Source organism: Miniopterus schreibersii (genome assembly GCF_964146895.1).
Source record: "Miniopterus schreibersii genome assembly, chromosome: 6".
Lineage (NCBI taxonomy): Eukaryota > Metazoa > Chordata > Mammalia > Chiroptera > Miniopteridae > Miniopterus > Miniopterus schreibersii.
Genome location: NC_138107.1, coordinates 13,538,050 through 13,551,492, shown reverse-complemented (window position 1 = coordinate 13,551,492; position 13,443 = coordinate 13,538,050). Strand labels below are relative to the sequence as shown.

At 47.8% G+C, this 13,443-nt stretch overlaps 2 protein-coding genes and 1 pseudogene across 3 annotated transcripts; 1 reads left to right on the top strand and 2 right to left on the bottom strand.

Annotated features, from left to right (window-relative positions):
• Positions 1–87: 87 nt before the first annotated feature.
• Positions 88–3,013, bottom strand: GNMT (glycine N-methyltransferase). The gene is made up of 6 exons (XM_081140276.1): positions 2,622–3,013; positions 1,653–1,780; positions 1,103–1,219; positions 750–892; positions 529–650; positions 88–441 (listed from the first exon to the last, which is right to left on the bottom strand). Exons 1-6 carry the CDS (start codon positions 2,825–2,827, stop codon positions 270–272), a joined length of 888 nt encoding a protein of 295 aa, XP_080996402.1. The 5' UTR covers positions 2,828–3,013; the 3' UTR covers positions 88–269.
• Positions 3,014–8,334: 5,321 nt separating this feature from the next.
• On the top strand, positions 8,335–10,100 carry LOC308558515 (splicing factor YJU2-like). The gene has a single exon (XM_081140275.1). The coding sequence runs from the start codon at positions 8,406–8,408 to the stop codon at positions 9,372–9,374; it is 969 nt and encodes a 322-aa protein (XP_080996401.1). The 5' UTR covers positions 8,335–8,405; the 3' UTR covers positions 9,375–10,100.
• On the bottom strand, positions 9,715–11,488 carry LOC308558519 (peptidyl-prolyl cis-trans isomerase NIMA-interacting 4 pseudogene; annotated as a pseudogene). The gene has a single exon. The product of its transcript is annotated as a peptidyl-prolyl cis-trans isomerase NIMA-interacting 4 pseudogene (transcript).
• Positions 11,489–13,443: the final 1,955 nt, after the last annotated feature.

Genomic DNA, 13,443 nt, shown 5'->3' with positions numbered 1-13,443 from the left:
AGACTGAGAGGAGTAAGCCCCAGTGCAGGGCAGAGTGGGCTCCACTGGAGCGTGGTCCTCTGACATAAAAACAAGACATGGAGGAACTGAAAAAGGCACGGACTGTATTGTTCACTTTTCCATTAGCCTGAACCCAGATCCCTGCACCCCAGCTGCAGTTGGGCTTCTCCCCACACTGTCAGGATCTGCACATGGAGCTGCTGGTGTGGGGCTCCCCAGACAGAGCCTGGCAGCACCTGGGCAGAGGGTTGTAGGAGCTGAGGCCACACTCAGTCCGTCCTCTTGAGCACATGGATGAAATAGCAGGGAATGTAGGCCTGGCCTGGCTTGTAAGGCTTGAAGTCACCCAGGATGCTGTGCTGGCACTTGCCCCCAAAGGCTGCTTGGAGTAACTCCGTGAAGGACGCTAGACAGTGAGGGTAGTAGGAGAGCCGGAACTTACTGCAACAGAGACCCTGACCAACCATGAGGACTGGTGGCCTCAGCAACACCCCCCCCAACTCATCCCCCACTTAGCCAAGTGGATACCTCAAGCCAGGAGAACCGTCCTGACCAGCCCCCGGCACCTGCACCGTGTAGTCCAGGGTCACCATGTGGGCCTTGTTGTTCACTGTCAGCACTGATGTTGTGATGTCCTTGGTCAAATCACTCTGTAAATGGTGGTGCAGGCTGCATTAGTCTCTGCCACCACTGTGGGGCCTGGACCCCAGGATCACACCTCCCACTCTGGGCCTCCCTCAGGGGCCCACCTTATAATAGATGTTCTTTCCTGGGGGTGCACAGCCTGTGCTGAGGATGTGGTCGTAGTTACGATGATCGATGACCAGCAAGCCCCCTGGCCGCACCATGTTCGCAATGTTCTTCAGTGCCAGACGGTGCTCACTTTGGTCCCCTGAGCTCCCGGGAGGGACAGAGAGACTGTCTGCTCAGGGCTCCCAGCACCAGTCTCCCTCCCATCTTAATACTCCCCAGGGATGCCAGTGCCAAGGCAGAGGGGCAAAAAGCATAGTCTGCTCTGACAGGAGAGCAGGTGCCCAGGGGTCTGTGGAAAGAGGGTATAGCTCAAAGCAAGGGCTATGCCCAAGGCCACACCCTCTCTCACCTTTACAGTCTGGCAAGTGGGCAAAACTGTTTCCAAGGCAGATGACAGCATCAAAGCCACCCTCTGGTTGCTGGGGCACATCTTTGTCCAGAGTCATCCAGTTGGCTTCCTCAATGACTGGAGGCCAGGAAGGGGAGATCAGGCTAGCACCATGGGCCACCAGTACCCATCTCCACCAAGTGCAGTTCTGCCTCAGTTTCCCCTCAAGAGACACACAGGGACTCCACATCCAGTTAGAGGGAGGGGAACATTGTGGATATGGAGGGTGAAGGGGAAGACGGGTCAAGAGAGAAGGAAGCCATGGTTTGGAAGGAAGACTGTGCTTATGGGTTTTTATTTGGGGGGAGGGATAAGACATAAACGTAATTAAAACTAGCTCCTCATACCTGATATCTCATTCTGGTACCTAAGCCTCCCTCTTCAGGGAAATCACAGTAATTTTCCTGTGCCCTTGAGGAAAACAAAACACCCCACCCAAGGAGCCCAGAGCAGAGAGAACCATGTCCTTGGTGGTTGGGCTGGGAGGGCCTGCCTGGCTGGACCTGCGTACCCCACTTGTCGAAGGTGGGCTCATGCCGCCGGTTCCAGCGCTCTTTAAGCGCATACTTCAGCATCTTGTCACTGGCATCCACACTTGTCACGATGAAGCCCTCTTCCACCAGCATGATGGAGTCCACCCTGGGTAGGACCAAGGATGAGAGGCAAAGAGGGGCAATCAGGGGGCCTGGGAAGGGGAGGAGACCTATCGCACTCCATTCCTCTGCTTCCTCTCCCCAGGTCCTCTCCACTGACCTCAAATGACCTGGCAAATCTGTTTCTTATCACCGGGCAGCAACACTGCATTTTGATTTTTAGCACCTATTCAGAGTCAGACATCCTACAAATGTTCATTAATCCTCATAGCAATCCTGTGAGGTGCCCCATTTGAGAGCCGGGGCAAACTGAGGCTCCTGGAACTTAAGTAACTTGCGCACAGACGACCGTATATATATACGCGGTGGTTTAGAGCACAGGCTAGACCCTAACCGACCGGGTCTGTTTCTCCTCCCCACCGGAGGGGGGATCTTTACTTGTCTGCGGCCGAATTTCCACAGCTGTAAATGGGATACCACTTCGTACTTACCTCCTTGGGTTTTGTGAGGATTTTAAAAACATGTTTCAAAAGCTCCTGGCACAGCGCTTGGCACAGCCAAATACTGAGCAAATGTTCATTGTTAACTGCCATCACCCGAGGAATAATGCTGGAGCAGGCTCAGATCTCTTGTCCCTCTGGCCCAAAGCCCAGCTCTGGCGCTGCCCGGGCGCAAAGCCTTCCCCACCCGCTGTGCTCACTCTCCGGGCCGGTCTCGGAGCCCCCCCCTCCCCCCCCCGCCCGGCCGGTGCGCTCGCCCTGCCCGCTGCACCCGCCGACAGACACGGTTCCCGGCCCGGCCGCGGAGGCTGCCCCGACGTGGCAGGCCAGGGTCCTGCAGTCCCGAGGCCCCTCTCCCCCGGGCCCCCATCCCCCGGCCAGGCTCACCCGGTGCCGCAGGCCACGTCGAGCACCCGCTGGCAGCCGTGCTGGCGCAGCAGCCCGAGCAGCCAGGCCTTGTACTCGGCCGTGCGGCTGCGGGTGTCCCCGATGTAGAGCTGCCACACGCGCGCCGCCTCTCCATCTGCGTACTGGTCCGGGAGCCCTTCTGCCGCCACCCCCAGGGAGCGGGTTCGGTACACGCTGTCCACCATCCTGCAACAGCATCTGGCTCTGCGGCCACCGGCCCCGCATTTATAGTCTGGCCCCTGCGGGAGGCCCGGCGGTCCCACCTGCCCAATGGCAGGTGAGCGTGGGGACACGCCCCTGCTGGGTCCGGGCCCGGCACCCGCGGGGAGGGCGCTGCCTCAGAATCCTGGACGAACCCTCCTCGGCCGCCTGAGGATCCAGCCCTCTGGAAACCTCATGGCAGGAAAGGACACGCCCAGCCCCCTGCCCACTTAATCCAGCTGGCCGGAGGACCCGGGAAGGGCGGGGGGGGGGGGGGAGCAGTGATATTGCCCGCTCCACCCCCAAACTGGAAAGAAAGAAAATAATTTTCTTCAGCGCCAGCCGGTGCCCACTCTGGTGCCCTGAGCTTCAGGCAGGGGCAAGGGGGCCGTGCCTATTCGGTCTTCAGTCCGCACAGAGCCGAGCACCAGGACTGGACCATCCCTAGTGAATGAAGGTATTAGCACATCTGAAAAAGGAGCGTCCAGGGGAAGGAGGGCCTGGTCAGCCAGGGGAGGAAGGAATGAGGAGTCTCTGGGGATGGTGCTGATCTTGCCACCCAAGTCCAGGAGCGGTTCTGGATGAAGGAAGGGATCCTGCGGCCGGCCTGGAGGCAGGTGCTCCTCTGCCCTGCAGGTGATACATCAAGCTTTTCCCTGAGCCACTTAAGGAGTCTGGTCCTTCCTTAGACGTCCTCGCCACCCAAGCATGCTTCTAAAGACCATCTGCTTTCCACCGAGGTGCCCGCAGGGTGGGAAGCCCAGGGCCAGGGGTGAGAGCGCTTGGTGCTCTTGGTATTATACTGCCCATTGTCACTTCATAAATGTCTTGGTTTGGGTAGTGTGCACATCCACCCTTCTCCCCCAAAGCAGGTCTTAACCTAGGACGAGACTCTGCACTGAGGTGGATTCAGTAAGATGATTCCATCCAGGGAAGCCCAAAACAGCGACAGCCTTCCCCGCCTATCTTTGCTTTCCTGGCTGCAGAAAGAGTGAGGTATAGAGGTACAGACTAGAACAAAGGAGCCTCTCCTCCCCCATCCTTTATTGTCTATAGAATCTGGGAAGTGGAGGAACTCCAAAGATCATGTAATAATTTTTTAAAATTTGATTTTAGAGAGGGGGCAAGGGAGAGAGAGAAACATTGATTTGTTGTTCCACTTATTTATGCATTCGCTGGTTGATTCTTGTAAGTGCTCTGACCTGGGATCAAACCTGAAACCTTGGCATATGGGGACAACACTCTGACCAACTGAGCCATGGGGCCAGGCCCGTGTGATCGTTCTTAAACTTTAGTACACAGACTGCCTCAGATGGGCCTGTCCGTGCCCCAGTAATGGAGCCTTGTGTTTATGCTGACCCTGCACACAGGCCTTTGGCAGCGGGCTTACAAAGGCACTGTACTGGGGCGTTGCAAGTGAACCCAGAGTTTTCTTTTGTCAGAATATTCTGGGGGAAATCTACTCCACCGCTCCTAAACTTTGAGAAAAATCGCAGGTTAAAAGAATTATCCTCTCAGTTGTGGGCAGCAATCTGTGTATATAACCACCTCTCTCTATGGGGTGGCTTTTTTTTTTTTTTTTTTTTTTTAAATATAAGACCTTCCCAAGAAAAGTAGTTCTTTCCTTGGGTAGGAAAATGAAGTCTGGGTTTTTGTTTGTTTGTTTGTTTTTAACTGTTATATATATTGTAAAGGAAAATGCAGTCTTTACTTAAAGTAAACTTGATATTTATTTTACCCCCAAATCAGGAGGAAAGCAATTAATTGTTTGGCTATAAATTGATGAACTGAGAGTGATATCTGTTAATTTACAATTTGGCCATCAGAAATAAAATTGTAAGGGAAAATGGACCTACTTAATTATTTACTTTGGCATAGTGGAGTGCTAAAATGCACTTAAGAAGTTTGAGGGAAAATGAAGAATGATGTTAAATTGGAATAACAACCAAAATGGTAGCAAAATAATTTATTGGCCATTATTTATAAGTGGATTGATTGGCTATAAGATATTGGAAAAGTTAAGTGGCCTAGGGGCAATTTATTCTTTTTCCCCTTACATTGCTTCCTTTTCCACTTACTTTTACCTCTTAACCCTCTCTGAGTGGACCTGAGGTGAACCTGGGATTTCCTCAGGGCTCCAAATGCTGCTGGGAAATGTCACCTTTAAAAGACCAGGATAATCAAGTCAATGGGTTCCAGACTCTTTGGTCCCCAATGTTTAAGGATAAGTACTCCTGTGATTTTGAACACTTTCTTCTCCTGATATTTATATATATAATAGTGAAGCCTGGGAGGAGAGCATTGATTTGTAAATTTAGACATCTCTGCCCGTCCTTTCTTTTACAAATTGCCATGCAAAGATTAGACTCTGGAGCTCTTTCATAAAATTATCTTGGAACAAAAGGAAACAACTTACAAAAAACAACTATTTAAGTATCTTGCTTTTGATTTGGTGTCACATGATTACCCACACCCGCCCCAGAAAAAAAATTTTCTTGTTCAGAAACTATTTCTTTTTTTCCCTTTTCTGTTTTAAAACAAAGTTGTTTGAATTTTTGCTGTAATGCACACCTCTGAATGTTTGGATAGCATTTTTGTGATTGGTTTGCAGCCTTTAAAGGCTAAAAGACCATACTCTCCATACTGATAAGGAATTTTATTTAAATATTTTATTTTTATTTAAATATTAATGCTTATGATTTTTGAGAAATATAAAATTTTACCCACATAACCATAACGTGTGTGTGTGTGTTTTAAATCCTCCCCCCACCCCGAGGATATTTTTTCCATTGCTTTTCAGAGAGAGTGGAAGGAAGAGAGAGAGAGAGAGAGAAACATCGATGTGAAAGAGACACATCGATTGGTTGCCTCCTGCACTCGCCCTGACCAGGCCTGGGGATTGAGCCTGCAACCGAGGTACGTGTGCCCTTGGCCAGAATCGAACCCGGGACCCTTCAGTCCAAGGGCTGACACTCTAACCACTGAGAAACCGGGCTGGGGATGTTTTTTTAAAAATAATAAGAATGCTGGTGGTAAATTTGGATTAAAAAGTATAGATTTTGGGTAGCCTTAAAATATACTTTTCTTTTCAAAGACCAAGATTTTTGTTCTCAAATTAAAAATTACTTGATTTCTTTCACAATTTTTAAAATGTCAAGATATAGTGCACATGAAATTTCATGGACTTCTTTTTTTCTTTCTTTGTTTACTTTTAACTATCAGAAGTATATTTTCTTCTCTTGGTCATACTTGTCCTTAAGCATCTTTTAAATGGCTACACTGATAGGATATGCTGAGACTTGTTGATCATTTCCCAAGCTCTGAATATTGAAAATGCTCCCACAATTTTTCAAGAGAGTGAAAAATTTCCAAATGGAATTTTTCTATTAATTGATACTGTCACCCAAAACAAATGTTTGTTTCAACTCTTCTCTATATGAAGATGCTTTTTTTTGATATTTCATTAGATAGAAAATTGAATCTAATTGTGTTTTGTTAATCCTCACATGAGGATATTTTTTCCATTTTTTTTTTTTTATTATTATTTTAAAAATATATCTTTGTTGATTTCAGAGAGAGGAAGGGAGAAGGAGAGAGAGAGATAGAAACATCAATGATGAGAGAGTCATTGATCGAGCCCACAACCCACACATGTGCCCTGACTGGGAATCGAACCCCGATTACCTGGATCCTAGGTCAATGCTCAAATGCTGAGCCACACTTGGCTGGGCCTAATTGTTTTTAATCTTCTTTAATTACTACCAAATATACCAAATAATTGCAGTCTTTTATCTCTAAAAGACTGCAGTTGGTCAGAGGACATGCCCATGTCCATGACAGCTCTGAAGCTGTCTTTTGTTTTACTTGGTTAGTCTCTGTGAATTTTAGGTAACCCAAATCTGAGGCCCCGGGCCATGAAACAAAATGTCAGAATAGAAATCGATTTACAGTTTGACTTCACAGAAAATAAGAAAAGGTAACATTTTAAGCTCTGGCTGGGTAGCTCAGTTGGTTAGAGCATTGGCCCAATATGCCAAGGTTTTGGGTTCAATCCCCATTGGGGCACATGCAAGAAGCAACCAATGGATGCATAAATAAGTGGAGCAACACATTGATGTTTCTCTCTCTCTCCCCTTCCTCTCTCTCTTTCTCTCTCTCTCTCTCAAATCAATTAAAAAGAAAAATAATAGGTAATATTTTACACATACAATGCTTATTATTTGGAATTGGCTGAAAAGACTAAATTCTTCATCCCCAAATGTTTACAAAAATGGCTTGAACTACTCTACTATATGTTCCAGACATTCCACTTCTGGGTATTTATTCAAAGAAAACAAAAACATTTATTCAAAAAGATATATGAACTCCTGTGTTCACTGCAGCACTACTTACAATATCCAAGATATGGAAACAACCTAAGTGTCCATTGTTAGATGAATGGATAGAAAAGATGTGATATATACACAATGGAATACTACTCAGCCATTAAAAAAAGAATGAAACCTTGCCATTTGGGACTACATGGATGGGCCTTGAGGCTATTAAGTAAAATAAGTCAGATAGAGAAAAATAACATGATTTTACTCATATATGAAATATAAAAAAAAGAACAAACAAAACAAAAACCACTTATAAATATGGAGAACAGATTGATGGTTACTAGAGGAAAAGGGGGTTAGTGAGGGGTGGGCCAAATGGGTAAAGGGGGTCAATCCTATGGTGATGGGTGCAAACTAGACTTTTGGTGGTGATCACCTTGTAGTATATAACCATGTTGAACTATAAAGTTGTACATCTGAAACCTACACAATGTTAAAAGCTAATGTCACCTCAATAGGAGGAGGGGGAGGGGGAGGAGGGGAGAAGGAGGGGGGAGGGGGAAGGGGGAGCTGGGAGGGGGGAGGGAGGCCTGGGAAGGAATAGGGTGGGACGTTCTCTTTAAACAGAAAACGCAGAAGGACAGTGGGGGGATATTTGGCCGCTAGTGTGCTTGTATGGGAGAGGCAGGTTTGGAACCTGGTCTTTGAGTCTGCGGGTGACTTTAGACAAACTTGGGGCGGCAGGATAAACTTGGGGCGGGGTGTCCTGGGTGCTCTTCGTCGCTACATGTGTAGCCCGTGGGAACTGCCCCCAGTCCCCACCTGAGCGCAGGGACATGGAACGGGTGGGTTCCCAGAGGCCTGCACACGGGATAAGCGCTCAACGCTGAGCGCTCTATTTGTTGAATAAAATAATAAACAACAGGGAGTGTCGCGACCAGCAGCTACGTCGTATCACGACAAAATTTTAACTGGCGCAGTCTCCTCGTAACTTCCCCCAAACCAGACTGTCCCCGGAACCTTTGTTGCGCTACCGAGGTTGCCACTCGGGAGGAAAGACAGAAGGATTCGAACTTTGACAGGCGGGTATTGGAGCTAATGAAAAAGGCAAGATGTGAATGCTGCAGCCAATAAGGGAGGCAGAAAGAAGTGACGTCAACGGAAGTACGAGGGACGGTCGCGGAAGTTCAGTAAACACCGATCCCAAACAGTTCTCCTGTGCTAGCGAGAATAAGAGGCGAAAATGTCGGAGCGAAAAGTTTTAAACAAATACTATCCCCCCGACTTTGACCCGTCAAAGATCCCCAAGCTCAAGCTCCCCAAAGACCGGCAGTACGTGGTGCGGTTGATGGCCCCCTTCAACATGCGGTGTAAGACGTGCGGAGAGTACATCTACAAGGGTAAGAAGTTCAACGCGCGCAAAGAGACGGTGCAGAACGAGGTGTACCTGGGCCTGCCCATCTTCCGTTTCTATATCAAGTGCACGCGCTGCCTGGCAGAGATCACCTTCAAGACAGACCCCGAAAACACAGACTACACTATGGAGCACGGAGCCACGCGGAACTTCCAGGCCGAGAAGCTCCTGGAGGAGGAGGAGAAGAGAGTGCAGAAGGAGCGGGAGGATGAAGAACTGAACAACCCCATGAAGGTGCTGGAGAACCGAACCAAGGACTCCAAGCTGGAGATGGAGGTACTGGAGAACCTGCAGGAGCTCAAGGACCTGAACCAGCGGCAGGCCCACGTGGACTTCGAGGCCATGCTGCGGCAGCACCGCCTGTCCGAGGAGGAGCGACTGAAGCGGGAGCTGGAGGAGGATGAGAGGGAGACGGCAGCCTTGGTGGAAGAATCCAGGAAACGAAGACTGCTGGAGGACTCCGATTCCGAAGAGGATGCTGCTGCTCCCGCCCCACCCCAGCCGGCCCTCCCGCCCAACCCCACCGCCATCCTGGACGAGGCCCCTAAGGCGAAGAGGAAGGTGGAGAGCTGGGAGAGGAGTGTAGGCACCCTTGGCAGCAGGTCCCAACTGTCAGGCCTCGTTGTGGTCAAGAAAACAGACCTGGGTCGCAGCACCCCACAGGGCCAGCCGGCACCCACCCTGGGTGCTTTGAAGAACGGGGAGGTGGCAGACCCTGCACCGAGGATGCCGGGCACCTCCTCCCTGAGCCAGCTGGGTGCCTATTCAGATAGTGAGGACAGCAGCAGCAGCAACTGAGGCCCTTATCCAGGTCAAGGGTCATGTGTCCAACTCCAGGTGCCAGAGCACAACGGGACAAAAGTTAATGTCCTCGAGGCTGGTGGGACCAGCCAGGGTTCCAGCTGAGGGACTGTGTTTCTCTCCTCTCCCCGCAACCACCAGCCCTTGACCTCTAGGTCCAAAGCTCATGCTGTCCCCAACCTGGCACCAAGTTTTGGACTGTGACATCCCTGGAGGGATGAATTCTCTCTTGGACAGTCTTTGAGATGTGAGCCATGTTTGGACATGTGAGTGAACCCACCCACTTCTGGTTGGCTCCATCCCTTCCCACCACAAAATGGTCTGGAACTAATAAAAGGAACACACACACAGACTTTATTTTGGGAGTATTGCTGCCACTGGACATAATTCAAGTCTATTCCTATTTGAGGACACATTAAAATCCTAGAATTGTGAATTGTGTATATACAGTAACTACAAATGGAGGACATCCTGGCTGTTTTTAATTCACAACAGGTAGAAATTCATTTTTCAGATGATAGACTCTGAATTCCAGTCCAACCTGCTGAAAAAAACTTTTCTGCTGACTGCCTACCCATCTTAAACACTGGGATGCTGTGGGAGGGGTGGGAAGCCATTCACCCCCATGGACTCTGCTAGCAGATTTATCACAATGGATCCTTTTTTGGACTTTTTTGTATACTAAATAAGGCTCAATCTGCTTTAATAAAGTCTCATTAAGTGAGTGTAAAGTTGGTCTCTATATCCTTGGGTTGTAACATTAATTAATGGTGTCTATTCTATAAAGCTTTGTGCATCTGAGAATTCCACCAATGTATACGAAGAGAGGCTTGCTGTGACCATGTCACACTTTGTTAAAAGCAGTTTTAAGGTGTGCTAACCTCCAGTAATTTCTCTTTGGTATATGCCAATGTGCTCTCTGAGCTATTTTTCCACATAAAAATGACCCACTGTTTGAGCCTTGGTCACAGGCTAAGCGTTACTCTTGAAACAGGTAACTTAGCATATGCCATCACATCTAGATAAGTTGGAGAGTAAAATACCAAGACCAGTTGGTAATTCCTAACAAAATAACATCTGTGTTGTTGTTTTGTTTTTTGGTTTTTTAAAAAATATATCTTTATTGATTTCAGAGAGAGGAAAGGACAGGGAGAGAGAGAGACAGAAACATCAATGATGAGAGAGTCATTGATCTAGCCCGCAACCCGGGCATGTGCCCTGACTGGGAATTGAACCCCGATCGCCTGGATCCTAGGTCGACGCTCAACCGCTGAGCCACGCCTGGCTAGGCTGTGTTGTTTTTAAATTGATTTTTAGAGGGAGAGGAAGGGAGAAAGAAGTATCAATTAGTTCCTCTTGTTTATGCATCATTGGTTGATTCTTGTATGTTCCCTGACCGGGGATTGAACCCATAACCTTGGCATATTGGGATGCTCTAACCAACTGAGCTACCCAGCCAGAACCTTTTGTATTTGGTGGTGGGTGGTGGGGTGGCAGTGATAGATGTTGCCCCTACTAAACTGGTGATGGGGTCAGCCTGCTTCTCCCAATGTACAGCAACACCTCTCTATACGCAATCACAATCATTTTAAGTTCTATTGGCCTGTACAACCTTAATAGGTAGAGGGTGCAATTTTAGAGAACGAATGAATAAAGTTGGATTCCTCTTAAATTGGAAAGAGAGGAAAGTCACCCCTTAAGGGCAGCTTAAGGATCAAGCTGGCTTTAAGCTATACACAAATGGAAACTTTTTTTTCAGTGTTTCATACAATTTTATTTTCTGCCTTCAACCATAATAATATACCAAAATTTTCTCTTAACTGAAGGATCTGTAAACACAGGTTTGTCCAGCCCACTTACAGGCAAAACAAATGCTGCTGCTTGAAATGGTCCCATCACAGACCCTCCTGTCATCCAACCCAAGTCACCCCCTTGCCTGGCTTTATCTTCACTATATTGTGTGGCCACTTCATTGAATCTCATTCTAGACTTTAACTTTTCCAAGGCTTCCATGACTTTTTACTGTTTTTCACACAAAATGTGGCGGACCTTTACTGCATTGCCACCACCTTTGCGACTCCGAGACTTCTGGTCAGAACTGTCGCTCCCAGATGCTGCTCCCCGTTTTCCAGGACCGCTTTTTCCTTTGGGAGGCATCTAGGAAACTTAACGTTGAACCCCCAACTGACCAAAAGTGTGAACTTCGATAAGGAGAAAGACTGTAGAAGAAAGCTATGTACTGGGAGGATGGTGTCCGAACAAGCTGAAGCTGCAGGGCACTATGGCGTAATGGCCATGCCCCGGGACACTGAAGCCATTTCACCTGGGCTCAACCTGGTTGGGTCACTTACTAAATGTTTGACCTTGGGCAAGTTAACCTTTCTACGCTTTATTCATTCAACCAATATTTATTAAGCAGCTACTCTGTGCCAGGCGCTGTACTAAGTGCTGGGATACAACAGGGAACAAAATAGACAAAAATCCTTTTTGTGGAGTGTGTGGGGGGTGATGTTTCTGGGGTCATGGTAATAATGTTTTGGGATCTGGGTGCTGGTGACTCGAGTGGTGTTTGAAACATTCATTGAGCCACATACACCTAGGTGTACTTTTCTGTATGTGCATTCTCAGTATTTTAAAAAATTTATGGCCTTGTGATAACAGCTTTATGAAATTAGTTAAGTAAAGCAAGCAGAGCTGTGTGCTTGCCACATAGCACTCAAAGAAAGTAGCTACTCCTATTAATCCAGTGAAACTCCTTAATAAAGCAAACTAGGCCAACAGGGGATGTTCCAAAAGAGATTCAGCTGGCTGTGCCACTGGGATTAGTTCACAGAGCTCTTCCATAAACGGGTCAGGCATGGCTCACGCATCTGTCATGAGAAATGTGCTTTCTCTTTTTAAGATAAAAAGATAAGAGGAATTTTGTTAGCACTTGCAAACTAAGTGATGTAGAGCTGCTGTCAACATTTGACTAGGTTGTGCACTGTGCAAGGGCTCCATATTTAAGGACTTCCATTCATATCACAAACCTCATGGGTTCGTATAATTTTCTGGCAGAAATCCTGGTGATCAAGTATCTAACAAAATTTGTATTAAAACAACTTTCTGACAAGTCAAAGGTGTGAAGGGCACCATTTTCTAATTTGCAAAAGGATGCTACATAGAAATACCACCCAGGAACTTGGAAGTAGAGGAGTCTGCCTTCTAGGAGCTGCCCTTTAAAATGAACATACACGGCCCAACGCGAGACTCCACTATCTGCGCCTATGGTTCTTTAATCTTTGAATTGGAACAAACTGGCCTTATGCTTTGTCGGTCAGCCTGTGATTCTGGATGATGGAAGCCTTCGAGACAGAGCCTCTCTGGGGTTCTGCCAAGTGTTTCTGAGAATAAGACCCTGACAGTGTGACTTCATTGAACCCCTGCTCCCTCTTAGCATGACACCCCGAGTTTCTCCGGTTTCTCCTGGTGAAGTGTGTTCTAGCTGGCCTCATCTTAAGAAAGGTAAGATGTTTGTTAAGCATGCAGGCTCCTAGGTCTCCAACCCAGCGAATCTGAGGTAGGTCCGGGCATCTATATGTTTAACAAGCATTCCAGGTGACTGTCATGCCCAGGTGAGTGTAGGAAACCCTATTTGAGTAAGTTTCTAATAGGGGGTAGAAATCAGGTTAATGAGCTCAGGCAGTCCCTTCACCTTATGGAGGGAAAGTGTGTGAGAAAGTGGGAGGCAATATTCAAGTTCAAAAAGGCTTGTATGTGTGGTGGGGGGAGGAAAAGAAAAACCTGGGAAGCTGGAACTTACTTTCTGCCTTTTAAAAAAAATTTATTTTAGAGAAAAACATCAATTTGTTGTGTTTTTTGTTGTTGTTGCATTTATTGGTTGCTTCTTGTATGGGCCCTGACCAGAGATCAAACCTGCAACCTTGGCATATCTGAGCTACCCAGCCAGGGCAACCTTTTGCCTATTCCAGGCTGGGCCTGTGGAGAAGCTGCCTGCTGGAGAGCTGGTGAGTGTGCAACGTGCCTGCCCTGTGGGGGCAGGGAGGAGGAGAGGGCTCTCACCGTG